Source organism: Nerophis ophidion, linkage group LG02 (genome assembly GCF_033978795.1).
Source record: "Nerophis ophidion isolate RoL-2023_Sa linkage group LG02, RoL_Noph_v1.0, whole genome shotgun sequence".
NCBI classification, from domain to species: domain Eukaryota; kingdom Metazoa; phylum Chordata; class Actinopteri; order Syngnathiformes; family Syngnathidae; genus Nerophis; species Nerophis ophidion.
The window spans coordinates 9,635,725-9,653,224 of NC_084612.1; the positions used below are offsets into that span (position 1 = coordinate 9,635,725).

A 17,500-nucleotide genomic window follows, 5' to 3' on the forward strand; every position below is an offset into this window, starting at 1 on the left:
TATCTATCTATCTATCTATCTATCTATCTATCTATCTATCTATCTATCTATCTATCTATCTATCTATCTATCTATCTATCTATCTATCTATCTATCTATCTATCTATCTATCTATCTATCTATCTATCTATCTATCTATCTATCTATCTATCTATCTATCTATCTATCTATCTATCTATCTATCTATCTATCTATCTATCTATCTATCTATCTATCTATCTATCTATCTATCTATCTATCTATCTATCTATCTATCTATCTATCTATCTATCTATCTATCTATCTATCTATCTATCTATCTATCTATCTATCTATCTATCTATCTATCTATCTATCTATCTATCTATCTATCTATCTATCTATCTATCTATCTATCTATCTATCTATCTATCTATCTATCTATCTATCTATCTATCTATCTATCTATCTATCTATCTATCTATCTATCTATCTATCTATCTATCTATCTATCTATCTATCTATCTATCTATCTATCTATCTATCTATCTATCTATCTATCTATCTATCTATCTATCTATCTATCTATCTATCTATCTATCTATCTATCTATCTATCTATCTATCTATCTATCTATCTATCTATCTATCTATCTATCTATCTATCTATCTATCTATCTATCTATCTATCTATCTATCTATCTATCTATCTATCTATCTATCTATCTATCTATCTATCTATCTATCTATCTATCTATCTATCTATCTATCTATCTATCTATCTATCTATCTATCTATCTATCTATCTATCTATCTATCTATCTATCTATCTATCTATCTATCTATCTATCTATCTATCTATCTATCTATCTATCTATCTATCTATCTATCTATCTATCTATCTATCTATCTATCTATCTATCTATCTATCTATCTATCTATCTATCTATCTATCTATCTATCTATCTATCTATCTATCTATCTATCTATCTATCTATCTATCTATCTATCTATCTATCTATCTATCTATCTATCTATCTATCTATCTATCTATCTATCTATCTATCTATCTATCTATCTATCTATCTATCTATCTATCTATCTATCTATCTATCTATCTATCTATCTATCTATCTATCTATCTATCTATCTATCTATCTATCTATCTATCTATCTATCTATCTATCTATCTATCTATCTATCTATCTATCTATCTATCTATCTATCTATCTATCTATCTATCTATCTATCTATCTATCTATCTATCTATCTATCTATCTATCTATCTATCTATCTATCTATCTATCTATCTATCTATCTATCTATCTATCTATCTATCTATCTATCTATCTATCTATCTATCTATCTATCTATCTATCTATCTATCTATCTATCTATCTATCTATCTATCTATCTATCTATCTATCTATCTATCTATCTATCTATCTATCTATCTATCTATCTATCTATCTATCTATCTATCTATCTATCTATCTATCTATCTATCTATCTATCTATCTATCTATCTATCTATCTATCTATCTATCTATCTATCTATCTATCTATCTATCTATCTATCTATCTATCTATCTATCTATCTATCTATCTATCTATCTATCTATCTATCTATCTATCTATCTATCTATCTATCTATCTATCTATCTATCTATCTATCTATCTATCTATCTATCTATCTATCTATCTATCTATCCATCCATCCATCCATCCATGGCCGGAGATAAAGGAGTAAGCAAGTCCACTCAAACATGAATGAAAAAGGTGCCCTGTCAAACATGGCCCACATCTGCTCGTTTTCCACGAGGGTGTTGTAAGCAGAAACACCTGCTGGAGCGTTACACTTCCGCCATTCGCCACAGGCCATTTCAAGTCATACCTTGTGGCTTCAAAACATTGCGGCCCAACACCTCGCCGCAGTTAGCATCTGTGTCCTGTATCTTCTAAACCCCCTGACTGGAGAGACCTGCGTCTACACCAGAGCGTTATTCCAGTAGTTGGCGCCGATGGTTCCCAGGACCCAGCTAAAGAAATGAAACTCTTTAACCATCATGCCACATTTCCTCCTCCATCCGCCGTGTTGGAGATCCAAAGGAATCTGCCACGGCTGTTTTCACCCACACGTAGGCTGACGGTCCTCCATTGGCGAGGCCTCGGGGAGCGCTGTCATTAGGCGGCCTCTCTGAGCATAATGGCTGGAAATTAAGTTACTATTTATCCGTGCTGAGCAAAAAGGAAAAGGCAGCCGCGGGGGCAAAGAGGCCCGGAAAGACTTTAGTATTGATTTGTGCTGAAGGGTGTCGGCCAGCCAAGGTAAATCTTGTTTTCTTAACATGCTGAGGGAAGAACTGCGAACGGGATAGGAAACAGGAACAGGAACATCATGGCCCATACCCACCATCCAATAACACTCTCAAACACTCAAAGAAACAACATCCAGCAAGGGCTTTTATCCAGCAGTGTCCTATTGCACACTTCAATGAAAGCAGAATAACAGCCGTAAACACTGTTTAGTATCACTATATTACTCTCTCAACATCATGCACTTTTTTTTTTTTAAGTTTCTGCATTTTACAAATAGTACTTTGAATGTGTTCCACAACAAACAGCAGTCTGACTAAACAGGTTGATTAAAAATAAAATAAATAAATATTTATAAAAAAAATCTTTCAAGTTTCATTATCACTGGAGGACTCGAAGAAAAGGATGACTCAGCATGCTACACAAGCACATAGGAGGACAAAACAAGAAGTTAATTGTTAAAGCTTCATTGTAAAGTAAGTGTGATCGATCCAGATGACGATACTATCGATACTTAGTGTAGCATCATTATAGAAAAGATTAAGTCATTAGATTTATATTTTTAGTATTAAAAAATCATGTTTTTAGTAGTTTGGGTATTGCTTACACCCTCGGGCTGTAAGTCTCTGATTTAAATGGGACCAATAGTTGTTTTTGCTTTTGTTTAGTTATGGTGCATGTAAACAAAATAAAGTAGCATTCAATAATAACCAAATAATAATAAACAAAAAATAGAATTCAATACCACATATTTAACTCATCTGATTTACAGCACTAGAAAAGTTTACATTTAATTACAGTGGGTAAAGTTTTAATTTAGCCCCATTCCTGTGAGAATCCTGCGTGTGATTGCAGCATTAAGGAGGGGGACTACCCAGCACTAGCTGCAGTGTGCTCAAACAACCACTAAGTACCATCTGTGAGCAGATAATAGTGTATCATCCCTTTTTCTTTCAGACTTATCAGGTCAGTAGTGCAATCTTCACACATTTTAAGTGAAGGATGAGGCAAAAACTAACCTAACTGTAAATAAGCTTTGTAAAAATGTATTCTTTACTTTTTCTCATGAAAGTGTCAGTTTTTTGTCAAAGTATTTGATCAGGACTCTTAATGGGATTGGGATCGGAGGCCAAATATGTTGATCGGGACAGCCCTAATTTAGATTTTTAGTAGTTTTTAGCTAAAATATGGAAAATAGAGATGCATGCTTTTTTTCATTGGACAGTATCAATACTCACACATTTTTTAGGATACAAAACATTTTAAATTGTGACTTCAAAGGATTTTTTTGTATAGGATGGATATAAATACGCTTGGGAAGGCTTCAAGATTTTGAGTAAGATATATTAATTTAATCATATTTGGCATTTTCATTTGTTTTTACAATTTGATTAGTACAATTCCACTCCCAGGGGACAATATGGTACAAAAATGAACTTCAACTCATCCGTAAGGACCCTATTGACGGGCTCTCAAATGGTCTCAATCTGGAACACACATTTTTTCATGCTTTTGTGCCAATTTTTTTCTTTATTTTTTTGTTTAAAACTTTTGTGCAAGTACATTTCTGAGCACATTATGCTGGATGATAACACTGGTAACTGTATGCATGACGTTAATGAATTAAGTAGCAAAATTGTATCAAAAGGACCACAAAATGTGATATTTGATATTCGACCTATATGTGTATATTGAATAACAATCCCGAAAGTAAGGTTAAAATGTAAAACTGTAAATAAATTAGCAATCCTTTTTGACTGCTGTCCACGAGCGATCCATAATGGGGATGTCAACAACTTTTGGGCCCCGACCCACAAATTGACATTTCCTTATCGAGAGCATTACGTTATGTTATAATATACTCAGGATGGATGCATTTCACATCTAAATCAATGCGGTACCATTTCATGGTTCTTGGGATTCTATACCGGTACTCAAATGCACCAATGTTACTTTTGTATTTGTTCAAATGTGCTGATGAATGTTAAATGTTTAAAACATTTTTTTTTTTTACTATTAAATACAAACAATATACGTTTAAATTATTTTAAGTTACACCTTTCTGTCTCGTTTGCAAGTACTGTACTGTCGTAAAGTAGGCTTTGCGTTCATTTTCAATTCCTTGATGCTAGATGGCAGTAGTGTATAGAAAAGAGTAGTCTTTACCATTAGGTTGTGCCAGAACTTTCATTTGTTGATTCCTACGTGTTTAAACTGTAAGTAGTGCATTTATTTCACACCGACAGTTTGATTGTAACATACATGCAATTTTAAACACCAGATTTGGAGGTGTTGAAATCGCCATGTAAAATCGCAAATGCTAATCTTTAGCATGAGTATAGCAAATCCAATGTAATTTAGCATCGAGCGAGGTCATGTTAAAAAGTGGAGCATTACTGTGCTGCTTCTTTCTTTTTTTGACATGGGAACTTGTAACATTACCCAGAGGCAGTTGCTCTAAGTGCATTACGGCTTGTTTTTTCGACATTTGGCACCGTTAAAATAAATTATGGAAAGATTCATTTCTTTCAATCATTTTCCCCATTAGTGTTTCATTTTAATGCCTAAACAACAAATCAAAGAGTTACTTTAAATCCAAATTTGCCTTAGTTAGGACAGTATTTAGCTAAGAAAACCAGAAAACTTCTTGATTTGAAACCCTGAGTCTCATGGCTCTACATGATTTATTATGGCCATACCTTCACTGTTAAATAGCCGGCATTGATTTATTCAACTACTGTAATACAACACAATAAAACACCAGACGGAGTGAATACCTTTTTATACCGTTTATATTTCAAAGTTTGGCACTTTTCATTCGAGCCGAAGCGCTTGATGATTCAGTGGCTGAAATGTGAGCGTATGTGCATCATAACGTCGGGGTTGTGGGGGTGTCTGTGATTGACAGGCGAGAGCAGCGAAGGCGGCACGGGCGAGAAGCCGAGCTGGAGGATCGGGCTGAAGGTAGCCTGGGACATCCACACACCTGGCCTGACGCTGCCCCTGGAGTCTGGAGACTGCTATTATATGAGAGGTACTAAATCCCAAGAACATACATATGCACCAAACTCATTTACGAAGCTGAAACCTTTTTTTTGTTTTGGTTTTTGCGGGGGGCTTTTCTCGGTGCTCGGTCCCTAATGACCCATGCTAGCAGACCCCCGGCCATGTAATTCACTGGCTTTTGTTTTAAACATCGCCACCGCTGAAAGCGAAAGCCAAGGTGGTGAATGTGTGCGGGAGCGACTCCTCGGCCTGTTAAGGTTCCATGAAATTGAGTGCATTAGCCAGCTTATAGGGAAATGGCATTTGCTCAAGCCAGACAGGCAGAGTGAAGGTTTCAGGGGTGTAAATCAAACTTGAATGTTTAGGTCGCAGTAGGTAAAGGTCGTGCTGATATAGCGTGCTGGAAAAACACTGATGTTGATGATTATGTGGTCATTGTAAGTAATACCAACTTGTCATTTTCAGCCACAGTCTCTTTTCTTGTGTGTTTAGTAGGATATTGCACAGACAATTGAGAGCTGTCGTTCATTTGGCTGTTGCAGTGGACTGTCACAGGGCTTTGGGGGGGAACAGGGAAAAACAGTAAATAAAATGACAGGACAACAACTGTAAGAACACTACTTGATGGAACAAGGATGTCCGTAGTAGGCCAAATTGGCCCAGCCGAGTTGTTTTTTTGGTGGCTTACCAAATTTAACACACATTCATATATTCACATATTTTAAACTAACTAGGTGTGACCCGATTCGCACTGTCCATCCATCCATTTTCTACCGCTTATTCCCTTTTGGGGTCGCGGGGGGCGCTGGCGCCTATCTCAGCTACAATCGGGCGGAAGGCGGGGTACACCCTGGACAAGTCGCCACCTCATCGCAGGGCCAACACAGATAGACAGACAACATTCACACTCACATTCGCACTGCAAAAACTGAAATCTAAGTAAGATTAAATATCTCAAATAAGGGTGATATTTGCTTATTTTCAGTCCGATAAGATTATTATTCTCACTAAGCAGATGTTATGTTAGTGTTTTACTTGTTTTTTCATTCATGTTCATTTATTAATTTCAGGCAATGACATAAAATAATTATAATAAACAAAAAAAAGAACAAAGTTGAAAACACATAATATAAATTACTATAGTGCAAAAGGTATGTATAGTATGTAATATATGATTGTCCATTTTTGCCTAAAAGGGAGTGGGAAGAAGATAATTTATTTAATCCCACCCCCAGTTCTCCATTCAGTGAGTTTCACTGTTACTTTGTTCAAGGATTATAATACAAATGTTGTATCATAGTGGCATTACCACAGGTAACAATAATTATTACACTGTAAGAATAATTTGTATCAATAATGTAGGAATAATGAATATACCAACAATGGTAATAGACAAAATACCAACAATGGTAATAGACAACTTAACAATAATGGTAAGGTAAACATTGAGCACATAACACTTTGAGACAGAGTACAACAGCAAGTCAAATTAAATTAAAGACCATCATTGTCCAGAGTGTAACCCGCTTTCCGCCCGATTGTAGCTGGGGTAGGCTCCAGCGACCCCGAAGTGAACAAGCGGTAGAAAATAGATGGATAGATGGATCTCTATATTTGAACAACACCCAATGTTTGTATAATAGTTGGGTCTGGTTCAAATATAGAGTTTTAAGAGTTTTGGACCTACATTATCTCAGTAAGATATTACATCTTGTTGCTGAGATGTTTTGACCTATATTGAGTAAAACATGCTTGAAACTAGAATATCAACTGTTGCAAAGCTGAGTCATCTTCACTCACAAGTATAAAACTAATTTTTTAATGTAATAATTTTTAATGTAATAAAGCATGACTTTAACACAATTGTCTTATAATTAAACAGATGACAGCCAAATAAATGTAATTTGCTGTTTTATATTCAATGAAACAAAAGAACATACGTACTCCTAGTACAGTTGGCACTATACAACTGGCAGTTAATATTTAAACATTTAACATGTGACATTTGTAACTATTTTGAACAGAAAGTTTCATGCACATTCAATATTGATACTGTTGTTGATAATTTTAATTTTTGTTTCACTACTTCTGGTTTGTTCTGTGTCGTGTTTGTGTCTTCTCTCAATTGCTCTGTTTATTGCAGTTCTGAGTGTTGCTGGGTCAGGTTTGGTTTTGGAATTGGATTGCATTGTTATGGTATTGCTGTGTATTGTTTTGTTGGATTGATAGAAAAAAAAAATATAATAAAAAAAAAAAAAAGAGAATCGATTCTGAATCGCACAATGTGAGAGTCGCGATTCAAATTCGAATTGATTTTTTTCCCCACGCTCTTATCACCCAGCCCTAGTTCCAAGCAAGAAAGTAAACCATTTAAAATGAAACAAAACTGCCGCATGTCATCACATCCGTCTTGACGGCGCTTGAAACAGGAATAAGATCTACAATAGAACCGTCAGTTTTCAGGCCAGGCCCCCGAGTGATGGGCTGTTGCGCATATCGTCCTAATGGGACTTGACTGTCGCGGATCAACGGGGATTTATGCTCCATTCGCCGAGCACGCCCTTGAGAGGCCGACTGCTGCACGCCGATAGCGGCTGGCTCGCGCGACGGAGGCCCTCGGCCGTCTGCCGCTTTGTCGGCCCGCACCTGAATTAAGCACTTGGCACGCTCCGTCGACATATGAGCGCTAAATTTTGCGCGCACATGCAAAAGGTCGCGTTGCTTTTTCATTCCAAGTAAGCGCCGCTCCTCTCTCCCGGCCGCCATCGCACCACCGGCGTGTTACAATATGATAAGTAGTGTTTTGCGCTATTAGACGGGAAGTACAACGGTGTCTATCCACAGACGCCGTAATGTCTTTTCCGCACCATTTGTCTCCCGGTGGCCCCTTTTGAACCGCTAATGTCTCGAAGGCAAATTGAATCACCGTCCCCTCCACCCGCCCGAGTGGAATTTTGGGCGGTTATAAAAAGAACAATGCAAGTCTTGACACCGAGCCTGTTCGATAATCAGATTCCCAGCTCCCAATGCACCGAGGAGGGCAGGGGGGGGTGCAGACGAGAGTTGACCCAATATATTTAAAAGCCTGCTTTCTGGTAAAAGGAGGACAAGTGGCAGCAGGCGCAGGGGTTGAAAGAAAGATAAATACTTATTACAGTTATTGAGTTTGCCTCAACTCCCTCCTGATCTGGCATCCGGCGTGCCAAGAAAAGAGCAGATTGATGGAGATAATTTGTTATTGGATATAAACAGTTTTAAAGACGCCGGGTAATTCCGCCCAGGGACCTAATCCGTCACAATCTCATCAGAGTAAAGGAGGAAAACACCGGCAAGTTGTTTTCTTTGTCGCCATCTCCCCGACACCCCCCCACCCCATTTTCCTTTTTTATACCAAACAATAATATCTTCCTCCCAAAGCGTTTGGCTGTTTGACTTTCAAATCACAGGCATTAGACGGTGTACCCGCGCTCCAGGCGGCGGTAAATACGCACACGTGCGGCCAGTCGCGGTCTAAATTAATTATTGGTCTATGAGGCAAATAATGGCAGCGTCGAGGAACATCTATGCTCACAAGAAACACATGGAGGGATACGCGGGAAACAGCCGTAAGGCCTCGCCACAAATCTCCCGCGATATTGGACAAATGTTTGGCGGTATGGCGCTCGCGTTTCGACAGATTGAGCGTGATCTGGTGTTGTTTGCTCATTAAAAAAATGACGGTAGTGCCTCTCGCTCTGGTTGGGTAAGCGTTGGGCCACTTTGCAGAATCCCCAATCTTTTCTTTCCTGCCCGAATGTTTGTTGTTTTGGCCTATTGTCTGCCGTTTTACAACTTTTTCGGTCACTGACGACAGACTTTTTTTTTTGCAATGAGTGGACACTTTTTAGAGTTTGCTGTGCAAACTAAGGAAACAAAAGTGTGTTAACTAACTTCAAACATATCAATTTAAAGAGGACTTCTGGTGAAGTTTGTACCTTCTGACTATTTGATTGAAACTTGTATTAGTAGATTGCACAGTACAGTACATATTCCATACAATTGACCACTAAATGATAACACCCGAATAAGTTTTTCAACTTGTTTAAAGGCCTACTGAAACCCACTACTACCGACCACACAGTCTGATAGTTTATACATCAACGATGAAATCTTAACATCCCAACACATGCCGTACGGCCGGGTTTAGTTTACTAAATTACAATTTTAAATTTCCCGCGGAGTTTCATGTTGAAAACGTCGCGGAATAATGACGCGTGTTTGTGACAGTATTTTGGACATCTGTGTTGCTGAATCTTTTGCAATTTGTTCAATTAATAATAGAGAATTCAAAGTAGAAAGATGCAGTTGGGAAGCTTTTAGCCTTTAGCCACACAAAAACACGATGTTTCCTTGTTTAAAATTCCCGGAGGTGAAGCTTTACTATGGATTAGAGCGGTCAAGTGAACATGGATCCCGACTACATGTCAACCGGCAGTTTTTGGTGAGAAAATTGTGGAAATAAGTCTCCTCTTACCGGAGCTCAGCGGAGCCAGCGTCTTCCTGCATCTGCTGTTACTTCTCTGAGACTCTGGCGTCAAAACACCCGTGGCCACACCCCCCCGACTTTAAGGTACTATTTAACTCACTAAAACACTAGCAACACTATGGGCAGATAAGGGATTTCCCAGAATTATCCTAGTAAATGTGTCTAAAAACATCTAAATCGCTCTCACTGCCCTCGCCTTTTTTTTTTAAACTTTTTTTTTATTAATTTTCTAAATTTCTTCATCCACAAATCTTTCATCCTTGCTCAAATTAATGGGGAAATTGTCGCTTTCTCGGTCCGAATAGCTCTAGCTGCTGCTGGCTATGATTGTAAACGATGTGAGGAGCTCTACAACCCGCGACGCCACGCGTACATCGTCTGCTACTTCCGGTACAGGCAAGGCTTTTTTATTAGTGACCTAAAGTTGCGAAATTTATCGTCGATGTTCTCTACTAAATCCTTTAAGCAAAAATATGGCAATATCGCGAAATAATCAAGTATGACACATAGAATGGACCTGCTATCCCCGTTTAAATAAGAATCTCATTTCAGAAGGCCTTTAAGTCAGGGTCCACGTAAATCAAATCATGGTACAAATATATACTATCATCATAATACAGTCATCACACAAATTAATCACCAGTGTATATACATTGAATGATTTACATTATTTTCAATCCGAGGGTGGGATGAGGAGGATTTGGTTGATATCAGCACTTCAGTCATTAACAATTGAATCATCAGAGAAATGGTGTTGTTACAATGTTACTGTTATGGCTCGCTTTGGGCCACAATGACAAAGGGGGAGACGAGACTGAAGTTTAATGTGCACAAAATATTTTATAAAAAAAAAAAAATAATAGAGTGTGACGGTAGGGGTGTCAAAAATGTATTTTTTTCCAATAATTTTTAAAAATAGAATAGAATGCCTTTTATTGTCACTCCACACACAGGTAAACTGAGATGAAAAGCAAATCCAGTATCAGTGCGACAGTCCACAAATATGCAAATCATAGGAAGGAAATAAAAGGAAAATAGTGCAAAAGAAGGTAAGGTGCACAGTGTATTCCTGATTGAATATTATATACATATATACTGTATAGAAGCATTCAGACTGTGGGTGGGAAGAAAAAATTGCACACAAAGGTAACAATTCTTAATCAAAAATATTTTTTTTGAAATCTGTTCCATCCAGCCACAAAATAATTACTAATACATATTTGGGTAAAATTGTATTAAAGAAAAACGTTTTTCTTTTAAGTAATATAGAAATGAGACCGCATGGTGGAGAGGGGTTAGTGCATCTGCCTCACAATATAAAGGTCCAGAGTAGTCCTGGGTTCAATTCCGGGCTGGGGATCTTTCTGTGTGGAGTTTGCATGTCCTCCCCGTGACTGCGTGGGTTCCCTCCGGGTACTCCGGCTTCCTCCCACCTCCAAAGACATGCACCTGGGGATAGGTTGATTGGCAACACTAAATTGGCCCTAGTGTGTCAATATGAGTGTGAATGTTGTCTGTCTATCTGTGTTGGCCCTGCGATGAGGTGGCGACTTGTCAAGGGTGTACCCCACCTTTCGCCCAACTGTAGCTGAAATAGGCACCAAAGGGTATAAGCGGTAGAAATGGATGGATAATATAGAAATGCATCAGAGCTGTTTGTCTATTTTATGGAGGAATTTAGTTAATCATAGCCCCTTTTCCATCCTGTAAAGGTGTGTGGTTTGTGTTTCCACCACATTCACAGTTCACGGTGGGACCAAAATGGTTTAATCTTTATACAAACAAAATTTGTGAATAGAATAGAATAGAAAGTACTTTAATGATCCCTGGGGGAAATTTAGCACCACAGTTCGCTCACAATAAACAATAATAATAATAAATAATATATGGCATATATTATCTATATATAATATATAATAAATGAATAATACAAATATATTCTACATTTAAGTGCAGTCAAGGAACATATGCATTATACAGTCTGATGGCTGTCTGTATGAAGGACCTCCTGTGTCGTTCCGTGTTACATTTTGGGAGTTTTAGCCTTCCACTGAACGTGCTCATTCTCTCCGCAAGGTCCGAGTGTAGTGGGTGGGAGGTGTTGTCCATAATGGCTAGGAGTTTTGCTAGACTTCTCCTCTCTGACACCACCGCCAGAGAGTCCAGCTCCACTCCCACCAGATTACTGGCCTTCTCTACCAACTAGTCCAGTCTGTTTGCATCCCTCACCCTAGCCCGCTGCCCCAGCAAGCCACGAAGTTACAAAGAACCTAAAGTTAGTTTTATTTCCAGACGACGTACCAGCGTTTTGTTTGAAAACGCACAAAAGCTAATACAAATAATAACAGAGGAAATGAATAAATACAAAACATGGTTTTGACAAAAGCAGACTGTCTTTGTAGCTCAGTAAAAACTGTGTGTATGTGTACCTATTGTTTTGACCGGCTGACTGTATGCAATGTTTCTGAAGTTGATTTTGTCTGGGGAAAAAAAAAATGAGCATGACTTCAGAATATATACTTAAACAGTGTACATTTTTGAAATATAAAGTACTGTATGATGACACTTTTGGGGAGGGTGGGGCGTAGTTTCATTTGCAATCTGGGAACTCTTCCTCATTTAAAAATCTTGCAGACGGACTGGGCTATAAAAATTACAGCAAAATTTGCTCAAAATTTACACCCACACATATCGAAAACACATTCTTTGGACCATAAGGACGTGTTTTTAAGGGAGATTTAGCCATCGTAGGTCCCTTTTTAATGTGAAAGCTGTATGTGATAAATGGCATCTACAAAACCCAAAACCAGTAAAGTTGGTACATTGTGTAATCTGTAAATAAAAGAATACATTGATTTGCGAATCCTTTTCAATTTATATTCAAATGAATAGACTGTGAAAACAAGATATTTAATGTTCAAACTGAGAAACTTTATTTAATTTTTGCAAATAATTATTAATTTACAATGTAATGGCAGAAACACATTGCAAAAAAGTTGGCACAGAGGCATTTTTACCACTGTGTTACATGACTTTTCCTTTTAACAACACTCAGTAAATTAATGGGAACTGTGGAGACCAATTTCTGAAGCTTTTTGGGTGGAAATATTTGCCATTCTTGCTTGATGTACAGCTTAAGTTGTTCAACAGTCTGCGGTCTCCGTTGTGGTATTTTAGGCTTCATAATGCACCACACATTTTCAATGGGAGACAGGTCAGGACTACATGCAGGCCAACCTAGTACCCGCACTCTTTTAGTATGAAGCCACGCTGTTGTAACACTTGGCTTGGCATTGTCGTGCTGAAATAAGTAGTGGCGTCCATGATAACGTTGCTTGGATGGCAACAAATGTTGCTCTAAAACATGTATGTACCTTTCAGCATTAATGGTGCCTTCACATATGTGTAAGTTACCCACTAATACACCACATACTTTCACAGATGCTGGCTTTTGTACTTCGCGCCTAGAACAATCCGGATGGTTCTTTTCCTCTTTGTTCCTGAAGACACAACGTCCTCAGTTTCCAAAAACAATTTGAAATGTGATATCGTCAGACCACAGGACACTTTTCCACTTTGCATCAGTCCATCATAGATGAGCTCGGGCCCAGCAAAGCCGGTGGAGTTTTTGGGTGTTGTCGATAAATGGCTTTCGCTTTGCATAGTAGAGTTTTGACTTGGACTTACAGATGTAGTGACAAACTGTAGTTTTCTGAAGTGTTCCTTAGCCCACGTGGTGATATCCTTTACACACTGTCGCTTTCTGATGCAGTTCCGACTGAGGGATCGAAGGTCCGTAATATCATCGCTTACGTGCAGTGATTTCTCCAGATTCTCTGAGCCTTTTGATAATACTACGGGCTGTAGATGGTGACATCCCTAAATTCCTTGTAATAGCTAGGCGAGAAATGTTGTTCTTAAACTGTTCGACAATTTGCTCACACATTTGTTCACAAAGTGGTGACCCCTGCCCCATCCTTGTTTGTGAATGACTTAGCATTTCATGGAAGCTGCTGCTTTTATACCCAATCATGGCACCCACCTGTTCCCAATTAGCCTGTTCAAATGTGGGATATTCTGAATAAGTGTTTGATGAGCATTCTTCAACTTTTTCAGTCTTTTTTGATACTTGTGCCAACTTTTTTTAAACATGTTGCTGGCATCAAATTCCAAATAAGCTAATTTTTCCATTAAATAACAACGTTTGGCAGTTTTAACGTTAAATATATTGTCTTTGCAGTCTATTCAATTGAATATAGGTTGAAAAAGATTTGCAAAACATTGTATTCTGTTTTTTTTACGTTTTACTCAACGTGCCAACTTCACTGGTTTTGGGTTTTGTATTATGTTGGGACAAGTGCTAAGTTGCAGTGAACAATAATGATTCCTGGCAACATGAAGATACAGTACATTCCAAGTAGGATTTACCAAACACACTTATAATTGGTTTAAATTCCAGCATGAAGGATATATTTAAGCAATATACCTCTACCATACGGGGAAGAACCAAGACACGTTTGGGGGACTATATCTCCCAGCTTGCCTGGGAATGACTGGGGATCTCCCGGGAGGAGGTGGACAGAGTGGCTCGGGAGAGGAAAATCTGGGCTTCTCTCCTTGGGCCTAGGTCAAATGTCAAGATCACAGCAATGCTGAACACGTCAAAATAGAAACTAAAAGAGCGCTATGGCCTTTTTTTAATATCTCGATATTTTTAGGCTATATCGCGATATACAATATCTCGATATTTTGCCTTAGCCTTGAATGAACACTTGATGCATATGAACATAGCAGTATGATGATTCTGTGTCTACATTAAAACATTCTTCTTCATACTGCATTAATATATGCTATTTTTAAACTTTCATGCAGAGAAGGAAATCACATCTAATTCAATTGACCAAAACTGTATTTATTAAACAGTTATTAGCAGGTGGCTTTTCAAATGATGCTACATATTAGCAGTAATGCTACTTTTTGTAGCAACGCTTGTGCCCCACACTTGACAAATTAAAGTTGTCTATTCGACATATTCCTGCTTGAATCCAAACCACCGCTAGGCGATGGACCCCCCGCTATTTTTCTTGGGAATTAATTCTTCCTTCATTTGTTACCAGATACGCACCTTCTTTCTCTCGTATTACCACTCACACGGCTCCGCTAGCATCACTGCTAACATGACCCATGCTGCTACCGCTCTGCTTGGCGAGGGCGTATTTGTATGCGTTGCATGTAAGAAGTTGCGCTTGTTTTATGTCTCTGTGAGAATGAGAGACAAGAAATATTGAAAAAGAGCCTGTAGTGTAATGCCCGCAGCTATAAGCAACTGCGTGAGAACGTATCCTCGAAAATCATGATATAATTATTTTCTCTATCGCACAGAGACAAACCCGCTATATATCGCGTGTATCGATATATCGCCCAGCGCTAGTCTGCAATTAATAATCCAAACCTGTTGAACATGTACATTAGTTGTTGGTTTGCTGCTCAGCTGAATTGTTTTGTGTAGAGTTGATTTTTGGTCACAGTAACAAGGGGAACAAAATCGATCTGTGACAAAACAAGCAAGTCACACATGAAATGAATGGTCTTGACGAGGGATTTTCAGATCTGTGTTTGTGTGATTCTACTCTGTTAGTAACCAAAAAAGTCTTATTTTGTGTCTTATCTGTCTTATTTTACCAGGTATTCCATACCAAGTGACATTTAGTATTTATTATTATTTCTTCGTCGACGTTGGTTTTCTTCATTGTCTCTTTACCAGATGACCTGAATAACACCCACCAGCACTGCGTCCTGGCAGGAGACGCCCCACGCTTTAGCTGCACCCACAGAGTAGCCGAGGTGAGGCCACACGACTGACCCTTTAAGTCCTGCAAATATATTATGAAAATTTGTTTTGTCAATTTGATGTTATTTAAAGCAAACAACGTTGTTTCCTAAATTTGGAACATATTTTCCATATTTAGCTCACTCTGTGCAACGCCGGAAAAGTCTTTAAAAAAATGTTTTAGACTACACAAAAGTAGAACATTGCCACCCAGGGTCATTTGCTATGAGGGCAGGTTAATACATCGGTTTTATTTTCTTGGGGAGATTCACAAACATACTATAAAAAAAATAGGTAACGCAAACAAAAGCGAGACATTTGTTCCAATCACAAGACTAATGTCCGCAGTGGTTTGGTTTTGCAGCAATATTGGCGGACCAAATGACTGCACGCTGCAAAGTTTGTTTAAAAAAGGCAGTCGCACCACAAACTTATTCCACCATCTGAAACCGAAACATCCAGCCGAGTGGGAGAAATACAACCCACAAGGTGAACAAGAACATAACAAGAAACAAACAAACCAACTCCAGCTAAAAAGCAGCTTACTCGGTGGAATCGTTTACTCAAGGCCCCTGTGTATGATCAGAAAAAAAGCACCTGGGGAAACGATCAGTAATGCTCCATTTTTGAGTTTTGCTTTGAGTTTTGCTTCCCATGAAAACCTTTATTTGAGTTGGACAATGAGATGATCAACATGAGCAAAAGCATCACAGTAAATATGCCAGAATTAGCTACAAAAGCTAAATTTGATCCAAGTTTCTTAAAAAAATCTTTGAAAAAAAAAAAAAGGCAAATTTATATTTCTTCTAAAAAAGACCCCACATTATAAAAGTATAACTTTGCTCAGAGTTGGATGCATTGTGTGCAGTGTCATTTCAAACTATTTGTTGATCAAACAAAAACAAACATTTTTTTAATTAGGTCTGTCTTTTGTATTCAGGTGTTTCATTGAAAAGTAGAGAAAAAAATTGTAAATCTACAGTATTTTTCGGACTATAAGGCGCACTTAAAATCCTTTCATTTTCTCAATAATTGCCAGTGCGCCTTATAACCAGGTGCGCCTAATATACGGTATAATTCTGGTTGTACTTACTGACTTCGAAGCAATTTTTTTCGGTACATGGTGTAATAAGTGTGACCAGTCGATGGCAGTCATGCATAAGAGATATGTGTAAACTGCAATATGATGGCAGTAAACAACACCAAAACTTTTAAAATTCCATTGAGAATATAGAACATATCACATGGCGCTCAAAAATCTGTTAAAATGTTTTTAGTATGATCTAGGTAGGCTGTAAAGCCACACCGCTTGATGGATTGTCGGCGCATTAAACATACGAGTATTATTATGGTGCGTGTATAAGGACCGCAAAATGGCACCTATTATCAGGCGTTTTGTTTCGCAATATTATGCAAAACCAACTTTTCTTACCTTCTGATACCTGCTGATCTGTATTTGGGATCTGCATAAGTCTTGAAAATTGTAGTCATAAGCTTCTTCTTTTTCTCTATCTTCTTACTTGGTATTTATCTTTCGCTGTTGCCATTTCTATTATAAAGTAGTGTAAAGTTCTTACTTATCAAAAGTGCTAAAAACTGTAGTGGGTTTACATAATTCACCCACGGATCTTTAGTTATTAGAGGGTTCCGTTCGGACGTTTTTTCATGGGACATGTTTCTGCCGTTGATGTTGCGTTATTTAAGCCACGGATGAGGAGATGGTTCTCCGTTATTGATTTAAGTAAAGTCTGAATGTCATTAAAACAGTTAGCTCCATCTTTCGACACTTCTTCCACTCCCGTCCTTGCACGCTACAACAAAGATGACGGGGAGAAGACGCTGCCGAAGATGAGCCACATGAATAAG

The 17,500-nt window shown here is 38.1% G+C and overlaps 1 protein-coding gene across 2 annotated transcripts in view; it reads left to right on the plus strand.

Annotated features, from left to right (window-relative positions):
• Positions 1-17,500, plus strand: part of fto (FTO alpha-ketoglutarate dependent dioxygenase) — a 425,397-nt gene that overhangs the window by 101,178 nt on the left and 306,719 nt on the right. For both annotated transcript variants that reach the window (XM_061877187.1, XM_061877194.1), the window contains exons 4-5: positions 5,182-5,307; positions 15,569-15,648. In XM_061877187.1, coding sequence (XP_061733171.1) covers positions 5,182-5,307; positions 15,569-15,648 — 206 coding nt within the window. The remainder of the gene's footprint in view (positions 1-5,181; positions 5,308-15,568; positions 15,649-17,500) is intronic.